General features: G+C 46.1%; 1 protein-coding gene across 3 annotated transcripts in view; it reads right to left on the bottom strand.

The window, feature by feature from the left end:
- The window catches only part of GALNT13 (polypeptide N-acetylgalactosaminyltransferase 13), a 53,765-nt gene that overhangs the window by 9,295 nt on the left and 22,703 nt on the right, over nucleotides 1-21,767 (bottom strand). For all 3 annotated transcript variants that reach the window (XM_053982371.1, XM_053982369.1, XM_053982370.1), the window contains exons 8-12: nucleotides 17,630-17,747; nucleotides 11,239-11,419; nucleotides 7,034-7,173; nucleotides 2,124-2,222; nucleotides 65-199 (exon numbers count right to left, since the gene is read on the bottom strand). In XM_053982371.1, coding sequence (XP_053838346.1) covers nucleotides 65-199; nucleotides 2,124-2,222; nucleotides 7,034-7,173; nucleotides 11,239-11,419; nucleotides 17,630-17,747 — 673 coding nt within the window. The remainder of the gene's footprint in view (nucleotides 1-64; nucleotides 200-2,123; nucleotides 2,223-7,033; nucleotides 7,174-11,238; nucleotides 11,420-17,629; nucleotides 17,748-21,767) is intronic.

The raw sequence follows: 21,767 nt of genomic DNA, 5'->3' as shown, positions 1-21,767 counted from the left end.
GAGGGCTTTTCCAACCTCAGGGATGCCGGGATTGTCCCAGAACCACCCCCCGGGCCCGGGATACCTCGGCATCGTACTCCCAGAGCTGGTTGCCCCTCAGGTGGTGGCACTTGAGCATGAGCACGGGGCCGTTGAGCCGCGACACGTCCAGGCACAGGTCGTCCGTGCGGATCTCCTTGTCTGCCGTGTAGGAAAACACCTGGAACACAGAGCGGGGCTGGAGAAGGGCTGGGAACCCCTGGGAATCCCAACCCCAGCCCTGGGAGGGACCCCGGGCTGGCTCGGGAGCTGGAGCCTGTCCTCGGAGAAATCCATGGGAATTGAGGGGAAAGGGAAAGGTTTTCCACCGGAGAAATCCATGGGAATTCAGGAGAAAGGTTTTCCCTTGGAGAAATCCATGGGAATTCAGGGGAAGGGAAAGGTTTTTCACTGGATAAATCCATGGGATTTAAGGGGAAGAGAAAGGTTTTTCACTGGATAAATCCATGGGAATTCAAGGGGAAGGGAAAGGTTTTCCACTGGAGAAATCCATCAGAATTCAGGGGAAGGTTTTCCCTTGGAGAAATCCATGGAAATTGAGGGGAAGGAAAAGGTTCTCCATTGGAGAAATCCATGGGAATTCAGGGGAAGGGAAAGGTTCTCCATTGGAGAAATCCATGGGAATTCAGGGGAAGGGAAAGGTTTTCCACTGGAGAAATCCATGGGAATTCAGAAGAAAGGTTTTCCCTTGGAGAAATCCATCAGAATTCAGGGGAAGGGAAAGGTTTTTCACTGGATAAATCCATGGGATTTAAGGGGAAGAGAAAGGTTTTTCACTGGATAAATCCATGGGAATTCAAGGGGAAGGAAAAGGTTCTCCACTGGAGAAATCCATCAGAATTCAGGGGAAGGGAAAGGTTTTCCCTTGGAGAAATCCATGGGAATTCAGGGGAAGGGAAAGGTTCTCCACTGGATAAATCCATGGGAATTCAGGGGAAGGGAAAGTTTTTCCACTGGAGAAATCCATGGGAATTCAGAAGAAAGGTTTTCCCTTGGAGAAATCCATCAGAATTCAGGGGAAGGGAAAGGTTTTCCACTGGATAAATCCATGGGAATTCAGGAGAAGGGGAAGATTTTCCCTTGGAGAAATCCATGGGAATTCAGGGGCAGGGAAAGTTTTTCCACTGGATAAATCCATAGGAATCCAGGGGCAGGGAAAGTTTTTCCAAGCCAAAAAGCAGTGAAATGAGGCCAAGCCCCAGTGAGGATGGAGGAAGCGACAGGAGGAGATGGCAGGAGTTGGGATGAACCTCCAGGATAAATCAGGGATGGGAACACGGAGCATCCCAGCCTTTCCCACCAGGAATGTGGCCAGGAGCAGCTGTCTGGATACCAGAGCTACCAGGGAATTGTGACCGTGCCAGGCTGGCACCACCCCTGGCAAAATTCTACACAGAAATAATAAAAAATTCTAATTCATTAAAATAGAGTTAATTTAAAAACATGCTTTAAAGTCCCTTAATCATAATTTACATCCCAAACCCCATCTGAGGCAGCTATGCTAATTTGAATGTCCACTGGAATATGCAAATTTTGTTCTAATTAACCCAGAGTCGTTGGTCACAAGACCAAGAATTCCATCCACTTTTCTACTCCCTTTCCAGCCCCTCCAAATGAAACTCCCCAGGCCCCCACTACTGGAATTCCACTAAAGAACTTCCATGAAGATCCTGGATATTTATTTTCCCTACACACATCCAGAACAGATGGATCCAGCCACGTTTATGGAGATTCCTGCCCATTTCATTTTTATGGAAATAAATTCAAATTCCTGATCACGTTTCCTAAATGTCAGGAATGTTAAATTTATTATTAAACACAGCAGGATTCTAATCAATCTATTCACTGGGATACTTTCCATGGATGTGCACCAATATTCCCCCAAAATCTGGAGCTGAAATTGAAAAAAAAATGGCTGAGTCCTCTTAAAATCCTTCAGCTCGAAATCGAAAATATTTTGGAATTCTCATTGATTACTTTGACATTACTTCCACACAAAATCTAAAATAGAATTGAAAGAGATATTTAAAATATTCCGAAGGAATTCTTGGACAAACAAGCCACTTTTCCCTGGTTTTATTTACCTGGTTCCCTCCCATGCCGTGGCAGTTGAAAAATCCCACTTTTTCATTCTCCTTGCGGCCCATGTTGTCCAAGCACTGGTTGGTTTCAACGTTCCTGATCTGGAGAAAGGAAAGAGGTGAAATATTCCTTAAAATATTTCCTGGACCTGCCAGATTGGTGCAGAGATCTGCAATTTGTGAACGGATCACATTCCCAAATAGTCGGGGAATGGTCTGGGTGGGAAGTGGCCCCAAAGCTCATCCATGGCCAGGGACATCTCTGACTATTCCATGTCAAGCCATGAGGGGAATTCAGGATGATTATCCCAAATCTGTCAGAATCTCCATTCTTTTTCTCCCTTTTTGTCCCAGGAAACAACAAAATATCCACGTGGGAAATGCACTTTGAGGCCTGGTGCTGCTCACCTTCGATTCACACCATTTTTCCTTGGATTTGAGCCCAGGAGGAGCCATCCAGAGCAGGACACGGATCATTTATGGCCTAATGATGCTGCTCCAGCTTGGATGGATCAAATCCTGCCCAAATCTCTTCTGAAAGGCAGGGAAATGTCCAAAAAATGTGCTTCCAATGCCTTAAAAATTCCCCATTTCTCTGCTGCTCCCTGGCCTTTGAGGCTGCAATTCCCTTTTCCTGCTCCACTGGAACAGCCAAGCAGGGCTTTAATTCCCAGCTCCTGCCTGAGTTGCTGTTTCCATGGGAACTGAGGCCACACTGCACAGATCAGGTGTTTTAATCACTTTTTTCTGCCTTTCTCATCCCATTTTCCAGCCTGACAACGTGGCACAATCCCACTTTATTTGACATTCCCTAGACAAGTCCTTTCCTTGCTGGAAACCCCCATTCCCCTTTATTTTGGCAGGATGAAACCTGGAATCCTCCAGTGCCTTTTATTCCTGCCTACAATGGCAAATTTCAGTGGGAAATCACTTCCCTGGATGTCAAAAAAAAGCCATTTGTTCCTCAGAGTGTTGTTCCAGGATTGTTATTCCATCATCAAATCCTTTGATTGTTATTCCACCATCATCAAATCCTTTCATTGTTATTCCATCATCATCAAATCAACCCATTCCAGAGCTTTTAAAAGGCAGCGTAGGAACGACTCAGTGTAATATTTTTAACTGTGAATTTGTTGAATTTCAAAGAAATTCCAGCTCCTGGTGGTCCCAGAACCTTGTGATTGCCAGGAATGTCCTTGACCCTCAGCTCCAGGCTGGAAAACACTCAGTGAACAAACATTTCTTTAAAAAAAAAATCCAAGAAAAGCCACTTCTAGTCTCTTTCTAAGCAATAAATGATGATGGAAGGTTCCCCTCAAGGGCTGCATATTCATCGTGTCAAAATATTAATCCCAAACTTCACTCTTCCAATCTCCTGCTCCACTTGGGAGATAAATTTGCCTGGTGAACATCTGGAACAGACACTCGATTTAAAGGGAGATTTTTTTAAGGAGAGGGAAGATGTTTGGAACAGCAACTTCTTCTTGAAAAGCACTTTAAAAACAGAAATAAAGAGAAATAAGACATCAAGAGAAATAAGAGGCAAGAAAAGAACCCCAGCACCTGAGTCTTGGCTCCAAAGCCACCTCATCCCCTTGGGAATGGATTCATTGGCTCTGGACACCTCCTGGTTCCCTGTACTTACTGCTTTAATTTCTTACTGCTTTCTTTCCTTACTGGTTTAATTTCTTACTGGTTTCTTTCCTTACTGGTTTAATTTCCTACTGTTTTTTTTTCCTTACTGGTTTCTTTCCTTACTGGTTTAATTTCTTACTGCTTTCCTGTACTTACTGGTTTAATTTCTTACTGCTTTCTTTCCTTACTGGTTTAATTTCTTACTGCTTTCCTGTACTTACTGGTTTAATTTCTTACTGCTTTCTTTCCTTACTGGTTTAATTTCTTACTGCTTTCTTTACTTACTGGTTTAATTTCTTACTGCTTTCTTTACTTACTGGTTTAATTTCTTACTGCTTTCTTTACTTACTGGTTTAATTTCCTACTGTTTTTTTTCCTTACTGGTTTCTTTCCTTACTGGTTTAATTTCTTACTGCTTTCTTTCCTTACTGGTTTAATTTCTTACTGGTTTCTTTCCTTACTGGTTTAATTTCTTACTGGTTTAATTTCTTACTGGTTTCTTTCCTTACTGGTTTCTTTCCTTACTGGTTTCTTTCCTTACTGATTTTCCTTACTAACAGGTTTCCAGTTCTTACTGGTCTCCTGTACTACAGGTTCCCTTTACTTACTGGTTTCCAGCACTGCTGGTTTGCTGTAGTTACTGGTTTCCTGCCCTTACTGGTGGCCTGGATTTACTGGTTTTCTTTACTTGCTGGTTTGTTGTAGCTCCTGGTTACCTGTAAGATTGCTTTCCTTTGCTCACTGGTTTCCAGTTCTTACTGGTTTCCTTTATTTCTTGGTTTTCCTGCTTTCCTAGGCCCCCTGCTTTGTTGTAGTTACTGGTTTCCAGTTCTTGCTTTACTTACTGGTTTGTTCTACTACTGGTTCCCTGCACGGATTGATTTCCTTTAATTCCTGGTTCCCTCTGCTCCTGGTTTCCTGCAACTCCTGGTCTGCTTTATTCCCTGGTTTCCTGCACTGATTGATTTCCTTTAATTCCTGGTTTCCTGCAATTCCTGGTCTGCTTTACTCCATTTCCTGCACTGATTGATTTGCTTTACTCCCTGGTTTCCTGCAATTCCTGGTCTGCTTTACTCCATTTCCTGCACTGATTGATTTCCTTTAATTCCTGGTTTCCTGCATTTCCTGGTCTGTTTTACTTCCTGTTTTTTTTTGCATTGATTGATTTCCTTTAATTCCTGGTTTCCTGCAATTCCTGGTCTGCTTTACTCCCTGGTTTCCTGCACTGATTGATTTCCTTTAATTCCTGGTTTCCTGCATTTCCTGGTCTGCTTTATTCCCTGGTTTCCTGCACTGATTGATTTCCTTTACTCCCTGGTTTCCTGCAATTCCTGGTCTGCTTTACTCCATTTCCTGCACTGATTGATTTCCTTTAATTCCTGGTTTCCTGCAATTCCTGGTCTGTTTTACTTCCTGGTTTTCTGCATTGATTGATTTCCTTTAATTCCTGGTTTCCTGCAATTCCTGGTCTGTTTTACTTCCTGGTTTTTTGCATTGATTGATTTCCTTTAATTCCTGGTTTCCTGCAATTCCTGGTCTGCTTTACTCCCTGGTTTCCTGCAATTCCTGTTCTACTTTATTCCCTGGTTTCCTGCACTGATTGATTTCCTTTACTCCCTGGTTTCCTGCAATTCCTGGTCTGCTTTACTCCATTTCCTGCACTGATTGATTTCCTTTACTCCCTGGTTTCCTGCAACTCCTGGTCTGCTTTACTCCATTTCCTGCACTGATTGATTTCCTTTAATTCCTGGTTTCCTGCAATTCCTGGTCTGCTTTACTCCATTTCCTGCACTGATTGATTTCCTTTAATTCCTGGTTTCCTGCAATTCCTGGTCTGTTTTACTTCCTGGTTTCCTGCACTGATTGATTTCCTTTAATTCCTGGTTTCCTGCAATTCCTGGTCTGCTTTACTCCCTGGTTTCCTGCACTGATTGATTTCCTTTAATTCCTGGTTTCCTGCATTTCCTGGTCTGCTTTATTCCCTGGTTTCCTGCACTGATTGATTTCCTTTAATTCCTGGTTTCCTGCAATTCCTGGTCTGCTTTACTCCCTGGTTTCCTGCACTGATTGATTTCCTTTAATTCCTGGTTTCCTGCAATTCCTGGTCTGCTTTACTCCATTTCCTGCACTGATTGATTTCCTTTAATTCCTGGTTTCCTGAAATTCCTGGTCTGCTTTACTTCCTGGTTTTTTGCATTGATTGATTTCCTTTAATTCCTGGTTTCCTGCAATTCCTGGTCTGTTTTACTTCCTGTTTTTTTGCATTGATTGATTTCCTTTAATTCCTGGTTTCCTGCAATTCCTGGTCTGCTTTACTCCCTGGTTTCCTTTAATTCCTGGTCTACTTTATTCCCTGGTTTCCTGCACTGATTGATTTCCTTTAATTCCTGGTTTCCTGCAACTCCTGGTCTGTTTTATTCCCTGGTTTCCTGCACTGATTGATTTGCTTTACTTCCTGGTTTCCTGCAATTCCTGGTCTGCTTTACTCCATTTCCTGCACTGATTGATTTCCTTTAATTCCTGGTTTCCTGCAATTCCTGTTCTACTTTATTCCCTGGTTTCCTGCACTGATTGATTTCCTTTACTCCCTGGTTTCCTGCAATTCCTGGTCTGCTTTACTCCCTGATTTCCTGCAATTCCTGGTCTGCTTTACTTCATTTCCTGCACTGATTGATTTCCTTTAATTCCTGGTTTCCTGCAATTCCTGGTCTGTTTTACTTCCTGGTTTTCTGCATTGATTGATTTCCTTTAATTCCTGGTTTCCTGCAATTCCTGGTCTGTTTTACTTCCTGGTTTTCTGCATTGATTGATTTCCTTTAATTCCTGGTTTCCTGCAATTCCTGGTCTGTTTTACTTCCTGGTTTTCTGCATTGATTGATTTCCTTTAATTCCTGGTTTCCTGCATTTCCTGGTCTGTTTTACTCCCTGTTTTTTTGCATTGATTGATTTCCTTTAATTCCTGGTTTCCTGCAATTCCTGGTCTGTTTTACTCCCTGTTTTTTTGCATTGATTGATTTCCTTTAATTCCTGGTTTCCTGCAATTCCTGGTCTGTTTTACTCCCTGGTTTCCTGCAATTCCTGGTCTGCTTTACTCCATTTCCTGCACTGATTGATTTCCTTTACTTCCTGGTTTCCTGCAATTCCTGGTCTGCTTTACTCCCTGCTTTCCTGCAACTCCTGGTTTCTTTACTGCCTGCTTTCCTTTCTTCCCTGCTTCCCCACACTCCTGGACCGCTGCCCTTCCCGTTCTCCCGGCATTCCCAGGGCAGGGCCCCTACCTCTCCCAGGGAGTAGTAGCGCCGCGGGATCTGCGAGTCGGGGTACACGTTCTCCAGGTACCAGGAGAAGGGTTTGCAGCCGAGCCTCTCCCGCAGGGCTTTCCTGATGGAAACGTCTCCATAATCCACCTTCACCACCCCTGGAATGGTGACACAAGAGCCCATCAAACATTTGGGGAAAATTCCAGAGCTGCTCCAGCTCCCTGCAGGGCTTTCCTGATGGAAACATCTCCATAATCCACCTTCACCACCCCTGGAATGGTGACACAAGAGCTGATCAAACATCCCTGTCTGGGGAAAATCCCAGGGCTGCTCCAGCTCCCTGCAGGGCTTTCCTGATGGAAACGTCTCCATAATCCACCTTCACCACCCCTGGAATGGTGAGAGAAGAGCTGATCAAACATTTGGGGAAAATCCCAGAGCTGCTCCAGCTCCCTGCAGGGCTTTCCTGATGGAAACATTTCCATAATCCACCTTCACCACCCCTGGAATGGTGACACAAGAGCCCATCAAACATCTGGGAAAAATCCCGGAGCCGCCCTCAGCTCCTCTTGATTCCAATCCACGTGCTGGGAATGGGAGCAGCAGGATGTGAGGGGTGAGTGGCTGCCTCTCCATGGAGGTGTGCAAGGAGTAATTAATTCATTAATTAACGGAGCCAAGTGACATACTTGGAAAATGATCCTTTTTCTTTCCTTTATCAATCTGGAAAGGCAGGACTGAAGAATTCCTTGATTTCTTCCCATTCCAAAATAATAAAGGAATCTGGTCACATTTTCACAAACCACGTTTCCCTGCACTCTCCTGACAGGAGTAACTCGGACAAGGTGGGAGGGCCCTGGCACAGATTCCCAGAGAAGCTCTGGCTGCCCCTGGATCCCTGGAAGTGTCCAAGGCCAGCACCTGAGCTGGATTTCCTTGGAGCATCCCACGGCTCCTCCTGCTCTCTGTGTCCATCTCCAGCCACCACAAAAGGTCCCAAAGGAGCAGACACGGAGCCAGACCTGGCTGGGCATCAGCAGGACCTGGACACTGAGGCTGGAAAAGCATTCCAAGGTCCCAAAATCCCAGCTGTGCCCCACGCCCACCCTGTGCCCACCCAGAGCCCTGAGTGCCACCTCCAGAATTCCTGGGACACCTCCAGGGATGGGCACTCCAAACCTCCCTGGGCACTTCCAATCCCTGAGCCCCCTTTCCATGGGGAAATTCCTGCTGATGGAACACACACAGAGGTTCCAGTTCCAAACCAACTCCAGGGAAGGGAAGGGAAGGGAAGGGAAGGGAAGGGAAGGGAAGGGAAGGGAAGGGAAGGGAAGGGAAGGGAAGGGAAGGGAAGGGAAGGGAAGGGAAGGGAAGGGAAGGGAAGGGAAGGGAAGGGAAGGGAAGGGAAGGGAAGGGAAGGGAAGGGAAGGGAAGGGAAGGGAAGGGAAGGGAAGGGAAGGGAAGGGAAGGGAAGGGAAGGGAAGGGAAGGGAAGGGAAGGGAAGGGAAGGGAAGGGAAGGGAAGGGAAGGGAAGGGAAGGGAAGGGAAGGGAAGGGAAGGGAAGGGAAGGGAAGGGAAGGGAAGGGAAGGGAAGGGAAGGGAACCAGTGGCTGTGGAGAGAATATTTTGGGCACAGTTTGTGTTCCAGGAGAGGATCCCAATCCCACTTTTTGGCCTCCCACGCAGGCAGGGAAGAGCCTTTTTTGCAGCCAGACAATTGTGAGGATTTGCTGTGATTCAGGAGGAAAATCCCTCCCAGTTTCCTGTCCCAGGATCATTTGAACCTCATCCGACCCCAGCTGGGACAGGCCCACATGCGGCAGCTCCTGGATTCCAGATTTATCCATTTCCTGTCTTTCCTAAGAAAGGGGCTTCCTTTAATCCCATCTGAAGCATATCCAGGATTTCTGGGATTTCTGAAGCTCTCCTGAATGATCTGGCTCATGAGCTGCAGGCCCTGAGCCAGGCTCTTCCCAAGGAAAGCTCCAATTCCTTCATAATGCAGGGTTACACTAAACCCAAAAGGGGAGTTTTCCTCACTGCTTTGGGATTTTTTTTCTCCTGGTTTTTTAAATCCAGCTTGGATTTATTAAAAACTCTGCCTCCTGACTCATCTCAGCACAAATAAAGATTTTCCTGTTATCCACACCAAAACAGAAGGCACCAATTAAAAATATGCTCAAAATCCCAAAACACAGAGCTGAGCTCTCCTCCAGCAGAATTCTGTTTTTCCAGGGGAACCAGATCCCTCCAGACTTTTTAATTTGGGATGTAATTACGAGGTGTGCCCCTTATTATGCTGAGAAGTCTGCTTCCCACTGGGAGCAGCCCCTGGCTCCTCTCTCCTGGGATCTCAGCTCAGGAGTGGAAGGAATCAGCTCCCAGAGGAGCTGGGGGATGAGGCTGTGCCAGACAACAGAGCCCTCATTACCAACAGGCAAATTCCTTTGTTCTCCCAGAGAATTATCCAGAGATCCCCATTTTCCTCATTAATAGGAAGGGAAAAGGATCAAAAAGCAGATTAAAAATATTTAGGAATACTTTTTATATTTAGGAATGCCCTATTTTTAAAAAAAATCTATTATTTCCTACTTCTTTTTATGGAGAATCTCCATGAAAATGTTCATTTTATTTCCCTTTCTCCTCCATTTGCTTCTCAGTGCTGGGGAACAACCTCATTATATTTTACCTATTAATTAATACAGATATTAATAAATAACGTGGGAAGAGATTAGGGAATACAAAGACCACCTATTCCCAAATTCTTCCACATGGCTGAAATTTTGGATTACAAAATTGTCAGTGGCAGTGCCTTTCCATGCAATCTAATTTTCTCCATGGGTTCTCTGCTGGAATTTTGTATCAAATCCTGGGAATGTGTAACTGGGAAGAGGAGAGGGCACTTCCAGGAGCACAAAATTCCAGCTGATTTGGGCTCATTCCAGAAGAGAAAAACAGTTTTTCCTCATTGAAATACAAGTAATAACCTCACAATAAATATAAAAAGCAGGCTGGCATTCCATCCTAATTTTTCTTTTTCAAAGGAAAAGCTTCCTTAAAATTGACAAAATCCATAGGGGAGAGATCCATAAATATGTATTTTTTTTACACCATTATTAAGCACTTAAAATGAGCACAGACTTTTTTTTTTAATTTAAATTTCCCAGCTTTTAAAGGGATTTACAGGATGTGTTGGGAATATTCTATGAGCAGATCCTGTGCACGCACAGGAGAAGTGGGATTCCACAAGCAGAATCCCAGAGATTCTTTCCAGCTGGGATTAATGCTGGTTCCTGATATCTTGAACCCCTGGAAAAGCCAAAGCCTGTGGAAAAGAGCAGGAATTCAGCTGGAACAGGTAAGGGATAACAGCAGGAAATCGTGCAGGAGAAGAAGCACAAAACTCACGGGGGTATTATTGACCTGCCAGGGAAAACTGGAAGTGGCTCTGCTGCCACGGAATTTCACTGGGAAGGAAGTTGGAAGGTGGGAAAATGGGAAAATGATCCCAGAATGAAAGAGCAGCGACACTTCCAGAGCCCGTGGGCGCTCCTGGCACACGTGGGGAGGGAAATCCCAGGTGCTGTGGCCAAAGGGTTCCTGCTCCCATGCTGGGACCTCTGCTGCCCTTCCCACGGATCCCTTGGGGATTTTGGGATCACCTGGGCCCCTCCTGGCAAGGGAGAGCCTGAGGGGCTGGAGCGGGGCCAGGGAAGGGAACGGAGCTGGGAAGGGGCTGGGGAATTCCTGAGGGAGCTGGGAAGGGGCTGGGGAATTCCTGAGGGAGCTGGGAAGGGGCTGGAGAATTCCTGAGGGAGCTGGGAAGGGGCTCAGCCTGGAGCAAAGGAGGATGCAGAGGGATCTTTTCCCTCTCTAGAATTCCCTGCCAGGAGGGGACAGCCGGGGGGGTCGGGCTCTGCTCCCAGGGAACAGGGACAGGAGGAGAGGGAACGGCCTCAGGCTGGCCCAGGGGAGCTCAGGGTGGAATTTGGGGAAATTCCTTCATGGAAAGGATGCTCAGGTGGAGCCCCCATCCCTGCAGGGATTTCCCAGCCCTGTGGATGTGGCACTGGGGACATGGCAGTGCTGGGAATGTTGGACTCAAAGATCTCAGAGAACTTCTCCAACCCAAACAACTCCACAGCTCCACCTCCCATTCCCAACTCCCTACTTCCAGGAAGCGTTCCGGACCACGAGACGATCCCAAAGAAATCCAGGCGTACCGGGGGAGATGATGTAGAAGAAATCCTTGAACTCGTCCATCCAGACCTCGGCCAGCCTGCGGTTGTTCTTGTTGATGACGTGGCCGGTGCCCCCCGGGAAGGTGTAGGGGGTGGCCTTGCGGAACACGTGTCCCACGTGGGAGCAGGTGACGATCTCCAGGGAGCCTCCACACTGCCAGATCTGCAACGGGAACGCGGGGAATGTGCAGGAACCCAGCCCCACGCACGGCGGGGGGTGCCAGCCGTGTCCCCGACTGTGTCTGCACCCACCCAGTTCAGTGGGGATTTCACGGGAAAATCCAGGGATTTGGCCCCGGGTGGCAACACACGTGGGGCTAAAGTGGGTGAAATCCCTGGGTGGCAACACACGTGGGGCTAAAGTGGGTGAAATCCCTGGGTGGCAACACATGTGGGGCTAAAGCGGGTGAAATCCCTGGGTGGCAACACACATGGGGCTAATGTGGGTGGGATTTGGGCCTCCTGAGTGAGCAGCAGCCCAAAATCCAATTGGGAATGCTTCGGAGGCGTGGAATGGGGGAAAAAAAAGGACTTTTTAAAGGACACTCTGGAGTTTACAACACATTTCACCACACGGGAATTCTATGGAAAACAACTAGAAAAGGAGAATTTTAACGGAATGTTCCCTGCTCTTCCACAAAATCCACGGATCTCAGGCCCAGCCACACCCCAAGCGGCAATAAAGACAATTTTAACTGGATTTCCCTGTTCTTCCCCAAAATCCATGAAGCTTCGGCCGAGCTAACCTCCAGGGAGCAATAAAGACAATTTAAACTGGATTTTCCTGCTCTTCCCCAAAATCCACAGAACTCGGACCCAGCCACACTCCAGGGTGCAATAGAGACAATTTTGACTGGATTTTCCTGTTCTTTCCCCAAAATCCATGGAGCTTGGGCCCAGCCACACTCCAGGGTGGCTCCCATTTCCATGGATTTTTTTAGGGGAATTGTGAGGGTAAAGTGGGTGGGATTTGGGCCTCCTGAGCGAGCAGCAGCCCAAATCCAATCGGGAATGCTTGGGAGGAGTTGAATGGGAAAAAAAAAAAAAGACTTTTTAAAGGACACTGTGGAATTTGCAGCACATTTCACTGCTTCACACATTTCACCACGCGGGAATTCTATGGAAAACAACTAGAAAAGGAGAATTTTAACTGGATTTCCCTGCTCTTTCTCAAAATCCACAGAGCTCGGGCCCAGCCACACTCCAAGGAGCAATAAAGACAATTTTGACTGGATTTTTCCTGCTCTTCCCCAGAGTTCCCAGAGTGGAAGTGCTGGGAATGGGTCACTTGGATTTGTGTCCTTGGAGCACAAACTTTCCCCCCATCCTGCTGGGAAAGGTGTCATTCCCTAATGGATTCATGGAGGGCATGGATTTTCCAGGATTCCATAATATTCAAAGCACAGAGCAAAACTTCTACCCACACACTCAAATATATATGTATAATTTTTTTCAGATATTATGATATAGAGTTATGTATACATATTATATAAATATAGACTATATAATATATTTATCTTTTTAAATATATTTACATTTCATATTTATATTTACAGAAATTTTTCCAAGCAGAAACCCATCCGTGGCCATCCTGAGGAAAACCCCAGCATTCCCAGGATATTGCCACATCCAGGGACACAAAGCAGCACATCCCAGAGCCTCAGAGGTGAAACCCAGGAATTCAGCGTGTGTTCTGCACCTCATGAGCTGGTGAAATCCCAAAAATTCCACAATAAATGAAGAAGACAATGTGGGGAACTCTTCCCAGATGGAATTTTTTCCTTTCCAGTGCTGCATCCAAAATCTGTGCTCAGGATAATATTAAACATGCTGGAATTTAGAGCTCTGGGGTTAAAGAAAAAAACAAATTTTGCTGCTGGATCACTATGGAGTGAGAAAGGCTGGGAATCCTGGAATTATTTAGCTTGGAAAAGACTTCCAAGATCATCGAGTCCAATGTTAACCACGTCCACCACTGATCCATATCCTCATTCCACAGATTTTAAATCCCTGGGGATGGGACTCCACCTCAGGCCTGGGCTTTAATCCCCTCCTAAGGGGCCAGAAGGATCCAAATTACTTATTTTATTTATTTAAGTATTTAACTTAATTAATATGATCTATTTCAGTTATTTTAGTTCAGTTTTTTATTTCAATTATTTCTTTTATTTCAATTATTTTAATTACTTCAACTTCTTATTTCAATTATTTTACTGCAATTATTTTACTTCCAGGCCCCATCAAAAGGGGCCTGGAAGTAAAATTACTGTAATAAAATTACAACTTTAATTTGTAATTAAAATTGTAATTTTATTACAATTATTTTAATTGTAAAACCTGGTGTTAAATCCCTGAGTTTTTGGGGAGTTTTAAGCAGGAGCTCTGGTGGAATCTTGGAATTAAAGCTCCTTGACATGGACCTGAGTTCCCATGGCAACCAAAGCAGATTTAGTTAATTAGGGCTCCCTCCATTTCCAGCATTCCATGAGAATGAGGGATGGGATCTGTGGGATCAGCAGTGAAACATCCCTGTGTTAACTGCTCAGGGGCAACTTTGGGATCAGGGGTGCCAAGGAATTCCAGAGGGGACATGGGAAAATCCCAAATATACACCAGGGATGTGCCCATGGAGCAACCTGGGAGCATGGAATAACCCCAAATAATTCCATGGAATAACCCCAAATAGATCCATGGGAATAACCCCAAATAACTCCATGGAATAAATCCCAAATATTCACCTAGCATGTGCTCATGGAGCAACCTGGAAGCATGGAATAACCCCAAATAATTCCATGGAATAATCCCAAATAACTCCGTGGAATAATCCAAAATACACTCCAGGGAATAAATCCCAAATATTCACCTAGGATGTGCTCATGGAGCAACCTGGAAGCATGGAATAACCCCAAATAAAATCCAGGGATGTGCTCATGCAATAACCCCAAATAATTCCACGGAATAATCCCAAATAAACTCCAGGGATGTGCTCATGCAATAACCCCAAATAACTCCATGGAATAACCCCAAATAACTCCATGGAATAACCCCAAATATATTCCAGGGAGTAAATCCCAAATATTCACCTGGATGTGCTCATGGAGCAACCTGGGAGCACGGAATAACCCCAAATAAACTCCAGGGATGTGCTCATGCAATAACCCCAAATAATACCATGGAATAACCCCAACTAATACTACGGAATAATGCAAAATAATTCCATGGAATAACCCCAAATATTCACCATGGATGTGCTCATGGAGTGATCTGGACACATCAGGAAGGAGGACACACAATTTGAGGCACCCTCCATCCCAAATCCCAGCATTCCCCTGCTGCTTTCCCATTCCAGCCAGCAGGAAATTCCTCCCACGCCACCGCTGTTAAAAACCTCTGCTCCTGGACACTTTTCCAGGCAATTTTTGGCTCTCCTTGGAGCAATCCACTCCCTGTGCCAGCAGGGATGGGATGAGGGATAACCTGCACCCTATTCTTAGGAAAAGGAATTTTTCAATATTTTTTTAAAATCCCAAAGAAATCAACTTTCTGGGACACTCCCTGGGAATGTGACTGCTTCCCCAAAGTTCCCATCCTGGCTAAGGATTGGGAGTTTCAGGGATCTGTTCCCTCCCAGACTATGGAATGCATTCATCCCTCGCTGTTGGGACCCCGGGGAGTCGGGGAATTCTGGAATGGTTTGGGTTGGGAAGGGACCTTAAATCCCATCCCAATCCATCCAGGCACACCTCCCACCATCCCAGGCTGCTCCAGCCTGGCCTGGGACACTTCCAGGGATCCAGGGGCAGCCCCAGCTGCTCTGGGAATTCCAGCCCAGCCAGGAATTCCCAATTCCCAATCTCCCAGCCATCCCTGCCCTCTGGCACTGGGAGCCATTCCCTGGCTCCTGTCCCTCCATCCCTTGTCCCCAGTCCCTCTCCAGCTCTCCTGGAGCCCCTTCAGGCCCTGCAAGGGGCTCTGAGCTCTGCCTGGAGCCTTCCCTTCTCCAGGGGAACATTCCCAGGGATTGCTCTGAGCTCTGCCTGGATCCCTCCCTTCTCCAGGGGAACATTCCCAGCTCTCCCAGCCCGGCTCCAGAGCCAGGATTCTGATTAAGGGAATTAACCCTTCCTGCTCCTTACCTTTTCCCATCACAATTCCCACCACAGCCAAGCAGGAATGCCAGGATCAGAACAACTCCACTGCCACATCCCTGAGGAAATCCCCTTTTCCCCCTGTCCTTTCTGCACTTCCAGCAGTGCCAGAAATCCCAAATAAACCCCATCCTACCCCGCTCAGAGCTCACATCCCTTTTCCCAGCCCTGCCTGGATTATCCTAAGGAACAATCTCATAGGAATTTTTTTTTTTTCTGATAGACAGATCATTTTTGATTCCCTTTCCAAAGCCACAGGAAATCCTTTCAGAGCATCAAGTTTTCATGGCATTCTCCAAGTGGGATAAAACCACTTGGAGAATTTAACAGGAAAAAAAAAAAAGTCAGTAATTACATAAATAAAAATAATGTTTAGGAATAAATCAGGTTTTCATTGACTAACCCTTGGAGCTGTAAGAGATTCTTGCCAGGAATTGTCATTAATTTTCCTTAATTAAAACACATTCCTAAAAGGAGTCATTAAAGACCCATCAGCAACAAGAAACACCTAAAGGAAAAACCATGGATTTTCCCAAAATAATCAATTATACCCCATGGATGCTCCTCCTGGAAACGCCCCTGAGGGCAAAGAAGCTGGGAATCCTTTTAATTATTCCTTGGGATAATGTTGGAGCTGGATGCAGATGAGACAGACACAATCCAAGGAAAGCAAAGGCACTGGATAACATTTTTGAGGATTCAGGAATTCACAAAATATGGGGGGGAAGGGCCGGGTTTATTTTATTTTTGGGGATTTAGTTTTTTGGGATTTTTTGGAGGGGTTATTTTATTATTCTGCACCAGTCCCAAATCTCCTCCCTCCCTTTGGTGCTACAATCCTGGATGTAAGAAGAGCTCCAGGAACTCCAATCCCAGCCATCTCCCACAGCAGGAATTGCCCCCAGAGTTTTCCTGACAGGAGATATTCCCAAATCCCACTGGACAGGGCAGCTTTGGAGCTGGAGGAACCTCCCTGATCCCTCAGCTCTCCTGGCTCCCAGCTTCCCATGGATTTATTCCCTCATCAGCTGGGATTTGAACCTTTTGATGTCCCTGATAAAAGTCACACAAAATATCCCTGGATTTTCAGTCGGTTTTCCTTCCAGAGGCTCGAATTAACCCCAATAAACAGCACCAGGTGATTCCCTGGTCTTCCCATGGCAACATCTCCATTAATTCCTATTCCTGACCCCATTAATTCACTGGTTTAGGGTGGGAAAGGCACATTTGGAATGCTTTAATAGTGCCTGGAATTCCCTTCTCCAGGGATCTCCTGTAGAACATGGGAAACCACGGAAAAGAATTCCTGCACAGAGGCCTTGGCACAACCCAGGAGGAATTTCAGGGGAATTTTAAAGCAGCAAAAAATGTGGGAATCTCCTCATTGGAAGCATCCAGGCTCAGGAGGGGAATTGAACCTTTTGATTTTCCTGCAAAAGGGAACAATTAAAGTTCAGAGAAATGGCCCTCAAACTCCCAGCTGGTCTTCCCTGGAAAAATCTGTTCCCTAAAAAACTTCAAAGGGATCCCTGGCAAGGAAAAGGGTCCTGGCTGAATGGAAAGGACAGGAAAAGATGGGAAAGGGCATTGCCAGGATGTGCTGGGGGTTATTCCCATCCCTAAATCCCAGAACTGGGACACACCAGAGGAGTTCAAAGCCACTCCCAACACCCTTTCCAACCATTCCTCAGCCAAGCCTCAATTTCCCACTTTTCCATCCGAAGGGCAGTGACTGGATGTGTTTCCCTCAGAGGTGTGGCTCACACCTATCCCAGCAGGAATATCAGCATTTTCTGCAGGACACGGAATTTCCCTGCCACCGACCCAGAATTCCAGCCAGAACTTGCAAGTCCATGATGTCACCATTCCCAAAACGTCTTAAAACGTATTTTTGGTAATTTTATTTCTTAACATAAATTGGTATCAAATTTCCACTGGGCACCTCGTTTCTTCCATGAAAGAATGACTAAAATACGTGGAATTTTGGAGGGATAAAACCCTCAATACTAAAATATTCCATGCAGCAAAAAAAAAAAAAATCCCAAAATACCCAACGAGGTTTCCCCAAATTTTAAAAATTCCATTTAACTCATGACTTGCAGGCCAGCTAAAGCAGGAGCTCCCTGAAGGAATGACAGCACAAATGGGGGATTTTTTTTTTTTTTTTTTTTTTTTTTTTTTTTTTTTTTTTTTGGGAAAAGAAAAGGAAGGAAAACAGGAATTACCCTAAAGGACATTTCAAGATTCTCGCCACCCCAGATATCCATTCCTGCATCGTAAGTTCCTATCTCTTCAAAGTAGTTCCTGTCAATAGAAAACAGGCCACCAGCCATAGTTGGGGTCCTGGGTGGAAAAACAAACAGGAAAAAAAACAAAGGAAAACAGAAAAGGAAAGAAAAAAAAAAAAAAAGGGAGAAAGGAAAGAAAAAAGAAAAAAGACCTTTTAAAGGACACTCTGGAATTTACAGCACATTTCACCACACAGGAATTCTATGGAAAACAACTAGAAAAGGGGAATTTTAACTGGATTTCCCTGCTCTTTCCCCAAAATCCATGGAGCTCGGGCCCAGCCACACCCCAAGGAAAAATAAAGACAATTTTAACTGGATTTTCCTGTTCTTCCCCAAAATCCATGAAGCTTGGACCCAAGCCACACCCCAAGGAAAAATAAAGACAATTTAACTGGATTTCCTTGTTCTTTCCCCAAAATCCACGGATCTCAGGCCCAGCCACACCCAAGGAAAAATAAAGACCATTTTAACTGGATTTCCCTGGTCTTTCCAAAAATCCACAGAACTCGGACCCAGCCACACCCCAAGGAAAAATAAAGACAATTTTGACTGGATTTTCCTGTTCTTCCCCCAAAATCCATGGAGCTTGGGCCCAGCCACACTCTAGGTTCACTCCCATTTCCATGGATTTTTTCAGGGAATTGTGAGGGTAAAGTGGGTGGGATTTGGGCCTCCTGAGTGAGCAGCAGCCCAAATCCAATTGGGAATGGATTTGGGAGGAGTTGCATGGGAAAAAAAAAAGACTTTTTAAAGGACATTGTGGAATTTACAGCACATTTCACCACACAGGAATTCTATGGAAAACAATCAGGAGCTAAGAAAAGAGAATTTCAACTGGATTTCCCTGTTCTTTCCCCAAAATCCACACAGCATGGGCCCAGGCCACACTCCAGGGAGCAATAAAGACAATTTTGACTTGATTTTTCCTGCTTTTCTCCAAAATCCACGGAGCTTGGACCCAGCCACACCCCAAGGAAAAATAAAGACAATTTTAACTGGATTTCCCTGTTCTTTCCCCAAAATCCACAGAGCTTGGGCCCAGCCACACTCCAGGGAGCAATAAAGACAATTTTAACTGGATTTCCCTGTTCTTTCCCCAAAATCCACAGAGCTTGGGCTCAGCCACACTCCAGGTTCACTCCCATTTCCATGGATTTTTTTAGGGGAATTGTGAGGGTAAAGTGGGTGGGATTTGGGCCTCCTGAGTGAGCAGCAGCACAAATCCAATTGGGAATGGATTTGGGAGGAGTTCATGGCCAGGCTTTGCCTCAGAGGGAGCCCAAACCAGCATCAAAGGAGCAGGAAAATCTCAGCTACCAGGATCACAAATCCTTACAAACAGGCAGTCCCAGGGCTCTGTGTGGGGATCCCAAATTTCCCAGGAAATGGAAATCCCACAGGAATGCTGCTGGGAGTGCAGGGATTGATTTGGGAGGGAACAACTCAATCCCAAAGCCCAAATTTCCTCTGAGATGTCCCAGTACAGCCAAAGGGGTTTGGGGGCTCAGCTCATCCCAGCCCCTCTGCTGAGGTCCCAGCAGCTCTAAACCTGTGGGATTTGCTGGAGTGACCCTTGGGAAGAGCCCTGGAGCCCCTCTGGAGCCAGGCTGGGAGAGCTGGGAATGTTCCCCTGGAGAGGAGAAAGATCCAGGCAGAGCTCAGAGCCCTGGGAATGTTCCCCTGGAGAAGGGAAGGCTCCAGGCAGAGCTCAGAGCCCTGGGAATGTTCCCCTGGAGAAGGGAAGGCTCCAGGCAGAGCTCAGAGCCCCTTGCAGGGCCTGAAGGGGCTCCAGGAGAGCTGGAGAGGGACTGGGGACAAGGGATGGAGGGACAGGAGCCAGGGAATGGCTCCCACTGCCAGAGGGCAGGGATGGCTGGGAGATTGGGAATTCCTGGCTGGGCTAGAATTCCCAGAGCAGCTGTGGCTGCCCCTGGATCCCTGGAGGTGTCCAAGGTCAGGCTGGAGCAGCCTGGGATGGTGGGAAGTGTCCCTGTGTGAAATGGGAAGGGATTTAAGGTCCTTCCCAATCCAAACATTCTCATTCCTCCTTCTTCCTTCCCCTGGATGCAGACACTCTTTGCTTGACACAAAATTCCCCATTTTTTTCCCAAGACTGAGCCTTAAGCGAATTTTGAAGGATGAAACTGAAGTGGCCACACAGACCTGGATTCTTCCAAAGGACTCCAAATGTCCTTTTGCTTCCTGAAACCAAACACTTCCCAAATCCCTGCCTAACAAAGCTGGGAGTGCCGAGTTTCACACTGGAAAATTCAAGAACTCTGATCCCTGATCCCTGATCTGCCCTGATCCCCAGCCCAGCTCCTGGGACAAGGGGAGTGCAGCAGGCAGGAATTTCCCTGGGATGTGAATTTAATGGGACACAACCAGACCTGCAGAGCTTTCCTTGGAAAACCACCCCCACCAAAATACCGGGAAGATCAAAGGCCTTAAAGTGGCTTTTAAACTGTAAAAATAATTTTTATTTTCCTCAGTTCTGCATCTTTTCTCCATGGAATCACCTGACAGCTCCTGGGAATTGGCTCTCATCATCACCTGCTCCTGTTTTATTTGGGAAGCAACACCTGCTTCCCATTCCTGCACAGACAACACGGGAGCAATCCCAGGTTTGCTGCATCCCAGAGGAGCCACAACCCATGCCAGGATTTCATGATGGGAGAGGAAGAGGGCTGGCAGAGGGATTCCAGCCCTGGAGCTCCCACGTGGCATCACCTCCTGCTTTTCCCAAGGAATCCCACCCCAGCAGCACAAAATCCTACTAAAGCAGACCCCTGGGGATTTCTCTGGGAATAAAGGATTGGCACCAGGATCAACATCAACCCCTGCTCTTCCTCACCCCGGCAGGGTTCATTAACTGCAATCAACGCGGAGCTTAATTATTCATAATCAAGATATTAATAGAATATCAAGATAACAAGTAATGTATCAGTAATATCCAGAGTTCCAGGAGCATTTGGGAAATGGACATTTTGGGATGTCTTGCAGGGCCAGGGGTTGGATTGCTGGTCCTTGTGGGTCCCTTCCAGCTCAGGAAACTCCATCAGCCTAACACATTCCTGATATTTAATCTTGTCTTTTTTCCTGTTTTTTTGATCTTGCCTTTTTCCTAGGATTTGATGCTGTATTTTCCCTCTCAATCCCTAATTTCTAGAAAACATTTCCTGGACCACAATCCAGATTTTTAGCATTTCTAATCCCAGCTTGGAGTGCCTTCAGCTTCGAAAACTGAGGGAAAACCATGGAAATCTCCACAAAAATGGGCTGTGCCAAGCCTGGAAACACCCATGATTTTGGGATTCTCTGACACCAAAGACTGAAATTCCTGGACTAAAACCTGAGGTTTTGGACTTAATCCAGCCTAAAGCACAACCCTTCACTCTCAGCTCTTTGTGCCAGCTGTGGCACAGGTGACATTTGTCCCTCTGCCCCCTTTGCTTCCCAGCTCCCATTTTATCCAGAGAATCCCCCAAAATTCCAGCCAAAAACTGATGGGGAAAAGGAATGAATTCAACAAAGCCCCATTTCTTTTGCCTTTATCAGTTTTAAGAGACAATTCAGCGCCTGAGCCAGGATTAATTTTGAGCCCTGCTCCATTTTCAAGGTGAGGAAGTCAGGATGGATGGATGGATGGATGGAGCTCAGCGAGGCCCTGCAGCTCGTTAGGATAATTCACTTTCCCAATTTCCATGCACACCTGAGCTTTAATCAAGAGCTGCTGGCCCTGAGAGGAGATTTTGGATCAGGAGGAAAACAATTCCCTTGGCTCTGACTTGCTCTTCCTGGGAACAAACCCCAAATCCTGGGAATAAACCCCAAATCCTGGGAATAAACCCCAAATCCTCCCTTCCCCGATTCCAGCCTTGCCAGGACAACTGGGGGACAGAAATGGGAATTTTGAAAGCAATTTTGGAAGGTTTTTCCTGCCCTTCCATCCCTGGACTGATCCCTGAGCTGCCCCTCCTTCCACCTGCAGGATTGGAATTCTTCCCCCTTCCCAGCTTTAAATCCATTCCATCCACTCGGGAACCCTTTTTTGGTCTCTTTTGGAATTTTG

This window comes from Vidua macroura, chromosome 7 (assembly GCF_024509145.1).
Source record: "Vidua macroura isolate BioBank_ID:100142 chromosome 7, ASM2450914v1, whole genome shotgun sequence".
Taxonomy (NCBI): Eukaryota; Metazoa; Chordata; class Aves; order Passeriformes; family Viduidae; genus Vidua; species Vidua macroura.
The sequence above is the reverse complement of the archived record's forward strand: the minus strand, read 5'-3'. Positions and strand labels throughout refer to the sequence as shown.